We start from the raw sequence: 9,881 nt of genomic DNA, 5'->3' as shown, positions 1-9,881 counted from the left end.
GGTAAATCCATATGTTGTTGTTGTTGTTATTTGCCATATAGTTAGGTGAAAATTTTCAGGAATAATTTTGTTGTGGCTCTAACTTCATTTACAATTATCAACATAATTAAAGAGTACCTATATGTATTTTTCATGTTTTATATACTCTTTTTGTTACTTAGTTAGCTTTATAAAAAGCTGATTCAATCAAATAAATGTTTAAGAAGTTGCTCCTTTTTTTTCATTTTTTTATCGTAGTCATTAAAATTTATTAACATACTTATTGTTTTCCCTTTCATATGACTTTAAATACAAATCTAATCATATCCTTATTATATGCAAAAACTAGCAATGAGAATTATAGAATAATGATGTCAGTTCTCTAAAAATATAAAAATCAGAAGAAGGATTTTCTGTAAGTCTTGAAAATAGCAAAATCATGCACAAATGTAATATTGAGAATAAACTGGAAATAAGTATAGACCTGACCAGTAAGGATACCTAATTTCAATATTGAGACAACAAATCATGACTGCTCAATGTAAACAGACACACCAACAGTTTAATTCTGATTTATTCTGAACAATGCAAAAGTGAACAGAAAATAAAAGAGCTAAAAGGGAGATTAGGATAGAGAATAGACAAACACTATTTCATGGAAGAATGAGAGAAGGAGAAGATAATGTCATCCACTGGCCTCATTTGTCCCCTTCATTAATCTTAGAATATAGATTCAAGCCAAAGGGATCCTAGATAGCTTATTAAGCCAGTTGCAGGTCCAGAATAGGAGATGGATTTTGATGGTGTTTAAAGCAAGTTTCACATCACATCATAAAACTAGAAGACAAATATAATTTAATGACACATCATCATTTCAGAAGTATGAGAACCTTATCAGCTAAAGAGTTACCAAAATGTGTATATATTCAATTTGTAGTTACAACAATGAAAACTTGCAAAAAAAAAAAGGGGGGGGGTTAATATCTATGAACCAATAGAAATTAATGAGCAAACTTTTAATGATACTACAGCTTGAGTAATAAAAAAGAGACTGGCATCACTTAACCAAAATTCCAACCTGGAAGTTTTCAACTTAGAAACCATAGAGCACATGGGGAAATGAATGAAACTGGGGGATGTTTGAATGGTCCGTGAGGACTTACGGTACCTGTGTCCACATCCTTCACCTGTTGCCTGGCTCAAGTGGGCTGGCTCCACTTTGAGCTCTTGCAGGACCAGCCCTTTTTCTTGTTGTCCAGAAAAGTCCATGCCTGGCACCACTTCCTCTTCTAGGGACTCCACGTAGAAGAGCGTCCTGGCTGGCTGCTGGGGGCCCTGTCCAGACGCCCCTTGCTGCAGCCTCGTGGCCACTGGCAGAAGTGTCCCATTCAGTGGGTTAAAGGAAGAGGAGGAAGAGGAGGCGGAGGAGGATGAAGAGGAAGAGGAGGAAGGCTTCTTCCAGAAAGTGCTCACGCTGCCTCTCTCTTGGTTCTTCAGCAGACGACTCTGGCTGGGGCCCCAATGCTCGAAGCTGCCAGTACCGTCCTGTTGCAGGCAGCCACCCCCCGCCGGGCCACCAGAGGATGGCGACGGGTGGCTGAAGAGTTTCCAGCGGAGTCGCAGGATATGCTTCACATCGAAATCTTTTCGCCCAGAGCCTGACATGCTTCACGCAAGGGAGGGAAAGGAACCTCAGCTCACGCAGTAGGAGACCACCAGCAGGTGGGGGAGGCCAGCGGAGCCCGTGGGCAATGAGGGAGGCGGGATGAGCCCTCTGCACCCCAGGATACAGACGCTAGGCGCTGCAGGCTGAGCGCCCTGCCAGGCGACGACCGAAGCACGGACAGCAAAGTCGCTCGACTGAGCCCTGTTCAGTTCTTCAGGACTTGGGCGTGGGGGGCCAATCGGCCGGGAGCTGAGGCGGCAGAGGGGCGCAGAGGGCTGAGAATCCCCTAAGCCCGTGCTGGGGTCCCGTGGTGTCGCGGAGAGGGACTCCTCCGTGGCGGAGGATCCGCGAGGGAAGGAGGTCTGCGCCCTCCGAAGCTCCTGAGGCGGCAGCAGCTGAATACACCTCACTGGGGTGCATCCGTGGTAGAGCTTCAACCAAAAAGATGTTGGTTTTCCTGTCTTTGTGGCACAGAGTTCGGTGCCTGGAGAGCACAGAAAGACAGAAAGAGGAAAAGAGATAAAGAGCCCCAAGTCACGGAGGAGCGCACCCCTCAGCCTTCTCCGTGCACCTGCGCCCCTGTCACTGTTCTCTCCCAGGATACCCTGATAGCTTGCCGGGTGTTTCTGAGAAAGTCAAATGCCTTCTGCAAGGCGAGAAGGGGCGGCTTTATACAGTCAGTTTGTAAAACAGAAAAATATGTATTCCAGAAAATATAGGGAGGCAAAAGGAAAAGCCCGCCGGTGAAGCTGTCAAGGTCCTCACGGCACAATTTTCTCTCTGCCTCAGCGCCTCCTCCTCCCCTGTAAGTGACGCAGATGTGCACTGGGGCCTATACCGAGAGATGGAGGGAGGGTGGAAAGGCTTCAATCTTCTTTATGCAAGTGAGTCTGCTGCTCTTATTGTCCCCTTGCGTGGGTCCTGTCACCTTTTTTTCCCCGCGTCCTTCCTCACTGTATTAGTGTGTAGCAATAAAAGTAAAGCAAACAAGCCTTATGCTTCAGCATTAGTAAACACCAAACATGAATCATGGCAGCGTAAACTTATTAGTCTGCCATCGGTTTGCAGGTTGCAGGTTAATGACTTGAATTATTTAATAAACTGCATCCTTTAACCTTTAGCCTTAGTTTTTCTGTAGTGAGAGGCGGAAGAAACAGGGTTATCGGCATCAAAGTACTGTGTTGCTGTCAGACTAACACTGACATTGTGATTCTGCCATTAATGCACCCAGACAGTGCTTCACCCTGGGGGCCAGAGGCACAGGGTAGAAATTTGAAGATGGGCATCTGAGCACAGCGGACAGGTTTTGCAAAATCAATGCATTTGGTGTGTAGCTTCAGAATGAAAGCTCTTCTCACTACACCAAAACTGTAATAGAATGATAAAATATAGGAAAGAGTTTAGTTAATAAACCAGCACATCCAAATGCCCTTATCCTGCAAATAGGAGTTTGGATAAAGGAAGACTTGATTTTCACTTGCACCTATATTTAGAATCCTGACGCTTGTGATCCCTTTCTAGATACGAGCACTTGGAATCATTTTTTGCTTTAACGAGCCATTAAAACAGAACCCAGTAATCTTTGCTGAAGGCTAAAGGGACAGAGAAGCAGCAGGTTCCTTAACTCAACCAGGAATATGATTGTTGTCCATTCATGAAATTCACAAGCTTCAACAACCCCCAACAGAGTGTACAACTAAAATTCAAAGCACAGTCATATTACTCTTCTCTACCCCATTATTAAGCAGTAAACTTAAACAGAAATTAAAGCTAAATTGGAAGTCCTTTCTAGATAAAGTTGGACATTTTAATAAAATAGAAAATTAAGTGCACCAAAAACCTAGTTTCTAGGGAAGAAAAATCACTATTGTGTGTTTTAAATATTGATTTCTGCCACAACAGCTGGACTGCATTCCCCTATACCTTGATTTTTCTTTTTTATTCAGTGTTAAAAAAAAAAAGGCAAAAAGACTTTTTAAAGCAAACAATGGTGACAGTTCATTTTTATCCAAGAACTGAATCAAGTAACTATTTCCCTTAGGGGAGAAAAACACTGTGTGGAATTACACATCACAAACAGGACAGAAAAACTTTCTATCAGAGGTAATCTGAAAATTTGAAGTGCATATAGTTAATTGATTTCTATAGATATTGTTCCTTCATGGACTTTCTACTTTGATATAATTTTTATTTAAATGTTAAATATTAATATTAAACAACACAAGTAATAAAAGTTATCCTATCTATAGAAGATTATAATCTCCATTAATATTTATCACTAGGAGCTCTCGTAGCTTAGTAGCTTAGTGCCTAAGGCACTTGACTGCTAACCAGAAGGCTGGCAGTTCAAACCCACCAGCCACCCCTGGGAAGGAAGATGGGGCAATCTACTTACATAGTGATACTGCCTCGGAAACCCAAGGAGGGGTTGCTATGAGTTGGGTCTGACTCCACGGCACATAAAAACAACAACAACATTTGAAAATGTAATATGAAATTCATTTTTGTTGTTAATCTGAAATTCCATTTACATTCATCTGTTACTTTGCAATTCTAATATTATTAACCCAAAATTTAAAAGTTACATTCAGAACTCAGTATTTTATATCACCCAAAAGAAGTCAAACATTAAGATTTGTTATAAAGAAAAATGAGCTATAACTATTAAGACGTATTTATCAGATGATAAGTAATGCCTATTTGTTTGTCTTGTGCTAGTAATATACAGTATGCTCAAAATATTGTTGTAAAGTATTTTTAAATATAATTGCCTTTCTATATTTATATAAATTATACAATATATAAGTAGAAAATAATCACTTTTGCTGAAGAATATATTTAAATATAATTCATTTAAATTATTAGATGAAAAGATTTATGATTTAGAAAATAAAACATATGAGATTCTGATAACTTAAGTGAAATGACAATTGAAAAAGCTGATTATATTCCTTTAACTTTATGGTTACCATTCTATTTTGGGTAAAGGAGGAGGAAAAGAAAGAAGGAAGGAAGAAAAATAAAGAATTAATTTAGATATCATGATTTAGCTTTACACATTAAATATAGTCCTTTAAAAATGTGTCTTGTGAAATGTTTCAGTTATTCACTTATCTATATATTATTCAAAAAATATATATGCATATATTTAATTGAGCACTTACCATACATTGAGACTGATGCAGTAGTAGCAAATATGATGGAGTTAGGTGCTCTGCCATCAAAAACTAAACCTGGTTGAAGAGCTGACAAAGGACCAATGTTTAAACTGGTTAACAAACATAATTTATAAGTGAGTTAGAAGTCAATTAAACTAAGGTTTAAGGTATCAAAGGTCATAAAGGAGAAGACATTGACATAATAAAGATCACGTTTGTAAAGAATTCTAACAAGATCATTTTACACTTTCCACTTAAGACAAAACAAATTCAATTATTTTAACCTTACTGTTTAACTAAATTGAACTGTCATTTCTGTCACTCAGGACCTTCCAAATAAGTGACCGTATGGTTGATATCCAGCTTGTCATTCCTTGACATATTTTAGCAAGACAAGTTAATCAGAGTACTGGAATCCTAGAGAATGCTTTAGCAATTATAATACAGATATAAAAAAAAAAAAAAAAACTTTTTGCATAATTATTAACTTGAACACATGTGATAAACAAACTGCACTGAAAGTTTCTATAACTCAAATATCTAAGCAATAAAAAACATTGGATTTTGTGCCAAGCATTTTGTTGGCTCAAAACTACTCTATTTCAGTGATCGTTTTCTAAGCACTCTCAATTAGGTCTGTGCTTATGTAAACAAAGTGACTTCTGATTCTCTGAATCTTCCTGGAAGCCCTTCCATAATGTCTATTAATTTCCCTTCTACATAATTATATATTCTAAAAAAGCATTTGAATGATTAATTATTCTCGAATTTGAAAGTTCATGCATTACCATGAGCTCCCTTGGTACTATTGTATTTATTTTTGTCTTTGTTTTGTTCAATTAACCTTATATATGTATATTAACAGTGAATTCATTTAAAATGTATGGGTGCTATTTAAAATAACTGCATAGCATTCTGGACATGGAAATAGCTTTTTAATGGCATTTTATTCCCCAAAAGGATTGAAATATAATACCACAGTGTACTAATCCTAAATTGTCCCATGTATGATATCAAGGGCTCCCATTTCTTGAAACAAATAACTGTAACCTATTCAAGATTTATTAATCTTCCTTATAGTATAAGTATAATGCAGTTAAGTAGCAATTAACTTAATGCTTAATAAACATTTGTAAGTTTAATTGATCCTCAGGGACCATTTTAAATCCACTCTACCTCTTTGGTTTATTTGACCTTTTATTTTGGTCTGGCAATAAATGAGTATACTTGAGAACTTCTTATATGTAAATTGCTAAGTTAATTACAGGAATGTGTGAATTCAAAGTGACATTAAAAGAATACATTCACATTAATGATGACTAGGTTTTATTTCCCAAAATTGTGTGTAAAATGCTGAAAAGAGTTTATATAAATTTAATATTCTGACTTCTGTACTGGTTTTGATTTGGTTAAACCACACAGTTCTGAGAAGTATGATATGAATAAGATAAATCTTATGTCTTTTATGAAAATATTTCAAGGATGAAAATAAATATACCTATCATTATATATACAGTTATATTTTCAATAATATATTCTACTACAGAATAAATTTTGGTGTATCATATTTCTTATTTTGTATGACAACAGAATATTTTAAAAGAAAAAAATGTTGATAATACTTTAAATTTGCATTGTATAAACAAAGTAATCTCTTTATTTTGCATGACGTACTTTAAATTTCCAATCACTGTGAGGTAGTATATGTCCCCTGAAGCTTTAACCACCATTAACACAAAATAGTAAGTTTATTGTTTCTAGAATACATATTTGGGAGTTACAAATAACAATTTGTTTTGTAGGAGTAAGCATGGATAACAAACAAAAATTTAGAATGTTCATTTCACTTTTGATGATTATTTATTGATTTATTTTTGGCCTACTGAGGGGACCTGAGAATGACCTCTGCTTAAATTAATCTTGAATGAATATTGTGGATATTCAGTGATACACAATGATATTGTGGATGATGTTTTATTGTCTGTTGTCTCATACTGAAAACTAAACAGACTTTTAAAAACTTTAAAAGACTTTTTCATGTCTGATTTCACACTTTTCTTTCCACCTTGAGATACATCTGCCAAACCTTTACATCTGCATTCGTCTGCAATATTACCAACTCTTTTAAAATCTAGAGGTGAAAAAGCATAGCTTAAAATCTAAGATTGCATTTGCTTTGACACATTTCTGATGGGAAGCAAAACATAAAATATAAGTATTTTCCAATGCTTCTTTTTTCCCCAAAAGTTCATGTGTAAACCATTTAAAACAGGTAAGAACAACTTTTTCTATAGATTCTGTGTTAGAAATGGCACTGTGATTTTTTATTTTGACTAAATTATACAATGAAAGAGCTCTGAGGAAATGATTATTTTGAGGCATCAGCTTCCTTCTGAACATTGTTATTATAAGAGAATTGGTTTCTAATACCTAATTTGAGTTTTACAACTTCAAGATACTATGTTTTCCTGACTCTTTCTACCACTCAAAATGGTCATTGTCCCCTAGTCCAAACAAATACTATTTGCCAGTCCTGTTTGACCTCCTGCCCTGTAGTTCTTCTCCTGTCCCTCTGATGACCTCTCCTTTCCCCTGATACGATAGTTGTTAAACTCCTTGAAAGATAGAAATTCTCACATGCTATACAGCAGATAGATTATGATATACACTGCATACAGGCCTACTGTAAAGTCTGGAAATACAAGGAGTGTATCAAATGTATGAAGTGTGAGTCATCAACATGGTGGCATTGAGGAAGAGGAAGACATAAAGAGGTGCATGGGAAGTACAGACAACAAAGATGAACCCTTTTGCACATATGCTACTGCATTGTCAGTGATCCCAAACATTGATCTATGGGTAGATAGATGGGTGGGCAGGATGAACGATGAGGTATGTCTGTACAGGGGAGAGTGTGCCTATAACCAGGTATAGGGTTGGCAGAGAGTTAATAAAAGTGTATTTGTATGTTCTGTAAGAATTTCCAGGTTTATAGTAGATCTGACAAGGGACAAGTTTGCAGTCACTTCTTCGGCAGCTACCCAGAGAGAACAAGTAGTTAGACCTGTGGGCTCAGGGCCATGGTCACAGGGGACATCAAGCTCTATCAGTATAATAAACTATACATAAAACATTGTTCCACACCTTACTTTGGCAAGTAGTGACTGGGATCTGAAAAAATTGCAAGCAGCCATCTAGATCCAATGATGGGTCTCTCCTAATCCAGAGCAAAGAAAAATGAAGAAAAGCAAAGATTCATGGAAAAAATTAGTCTTAGCAACTGGTACACCATGTGATCCTCAGCCTATATGACTATGAGACTAGAAGAGCTAGATGGTGCCTGGCTACCACTATCAACCACTGTCAACCACTTGGAGGGGGATCTATGTAGATGATCCTGGATGGAGTGGGAGAATAATGTGGAACAAAACTCAAAATCATGAAAAAAAAAAAAAAAAAGACCAGGTTTGCTGGTCTGCTAGAGCCTGATGGAACCCCTGAGACTACGGCCCCTAGCCACCCTTCAGGTCTGGAATTGAACTCATTCCTGTGGCTTCCAGCCAAACAAAAGACAGGCAGATGAGCTGAACATTTATATTAGGTAGATACATTCCTTGGAGAGATCAATCATGGGAGAGTAGAAGGGCTGAGTATGTACAAGGAGACAGCTCAGGAGCAGGAGTGCAGGAGAGGGAAGGGCACAGGGAAGAGGTGGCTTTGAGGAGGAAGTGGGAGGAGAGCTGTTGCATTGTGAGAAAATGCAATGTCATGAGACAAAGTGTAAGTGTGGAAGATGAATTTGCTCTGTAAAATTTCACCCAAATCAAAATAAAACTTTAAAATACATAAATACAAGGAGATGTAAATCTGAAATCATAACTTTACATGTGGTTGTTGTTGTTTGTTATTTGCCGTCAAGTCAGACCTGACTCATAGCAACCCCTCCTTGGGTTTCTGAGGTAGTATCACTATGGAAGTAGATTGCCCAACTTTCCTTCTGAGGAGTGGCTGGTGGGTTTGAACAGCCAGTCTTCTGGTTAGCAGTCAAGTGCCTTAGGCACTACACTACCAGATCTCCTAAACTGTAGTCTAGTTAAGTTCTAACATATAGGTATGGGGCAGAATTATAAATTAAATGACAACAACAAAACAAATAATGAATGTACAGATCACAGGACATTCTTTAAATGTCTTTGCACTTGAAAAAATTTTAGATGAATTATAGAATATGTATTATTCTGATTATCTAGCAATGCTCTAACAGAAGATATCACAAATGGGTGATCTTAACAAACAATGATTTATTTCCTTACAGTTTAGGAGGCTAGAAGTTGAATTCAAAGTGCCAGCACTAGAAGCTAGGTGAAGGCCCCTCGACCATTGGCTTCAGCTCTGCCTCTTGCTCCTGGCCCACAATAGCAGGTGTCTCTTCATTCAAGCAGCTACTGTCTGCTGAGGCTGACAAAGCAAGGTCAACAACTAAAAAGGCACAGTCACAAGGGTAAGATGACGGAATAGGCAGACAAACTACACAGACCCTCTTCAACAAAAAAAAGGGGAACCAATAAATGCAGACACAGAAGATAATCCTGCAGCCCTGAGCTTCGAAAGGAAGGATATAGAAGTGGACTAAACTCCAACTAGTAGAAGAACCTGCATGGAAACAGTGAAAAAGGAGACATACGGTGCTGCAGTCTGTCAGCGATCCTGATGGCACAGACAGCTTAGATATTGCCAAATGGTGTTAGGACCTAAGAATTAACCTAAAAATCAGTTCTGCTAGCCAGGGGCTGCATAGAGGATTGCACCATTGACTGGTGAATAAAAGAGGAAGCAGTGAAGAGGGAGACCAACTGAGCTGTGGACTTTTACCTGTCCAGAGTGTACAGCCATTTTGAATGTTTACAAGCAGTTCAACCATTTTGGATATTTAAAGCTATAGCATTCTCCCAGATTCCAGGGACTTAATAATAGGCACCACTTCCCTGGAACAACAAGGACATTAAGGACACAAACAACTTGAAAAGTTCAATATCCCCCTTTGTTACTCTTAGACCCCACACAATCTATGTGAACAG

The 9,881-nt window shown here is 37.8% G+C and overlaps 1 protein-coding gene across 1 annotated transcript; it reads right to left on the bottom strand.

Annotated features, from left to right (window-relative positions):
* Nucleotides 1-1,142: 1,142 nt before the first annotated feature.
* LOC103206849 (kelch-like protein 1) lies at nucleotides 1,143-1,644 on the bottom strand (the record flags this gene model as incomplete). The annotated part of the gene is made up of 1 exon (XM_007952366.1): nucleotides 1,143-1,644. A coding segment is annotated over exon 1 (502 nt), but the record flags the coding sequence as incomplete, so codon positions are not given.
* Nucleotides 1,645-9,881: the final 8,237 nt, after the last annotated feature.

Source organism: Orycteropus afer, unplaced genomic scaffold (assembly GCF_000298275.1).
Source record: "Orycteropus afer afer isolate SDZICR_OR568_19922 unplaced genomic scaffold, OryAfe1.0 scaffold00331, whole genome shotgun sequence".
Classification (NCBI taxonomy): domain Eukaryota; kingdom Metazoa; phylum Chordata; class Mammalia; order Tubulidentata; family Orycteropodidae; genus Orycteropus; species Orycteropus afer.
The sequence above is the reverse complement of the archived record's forward strand: the minus strand, read 5'-3'. Positions and strand labels throughout refer to the sequence as shown.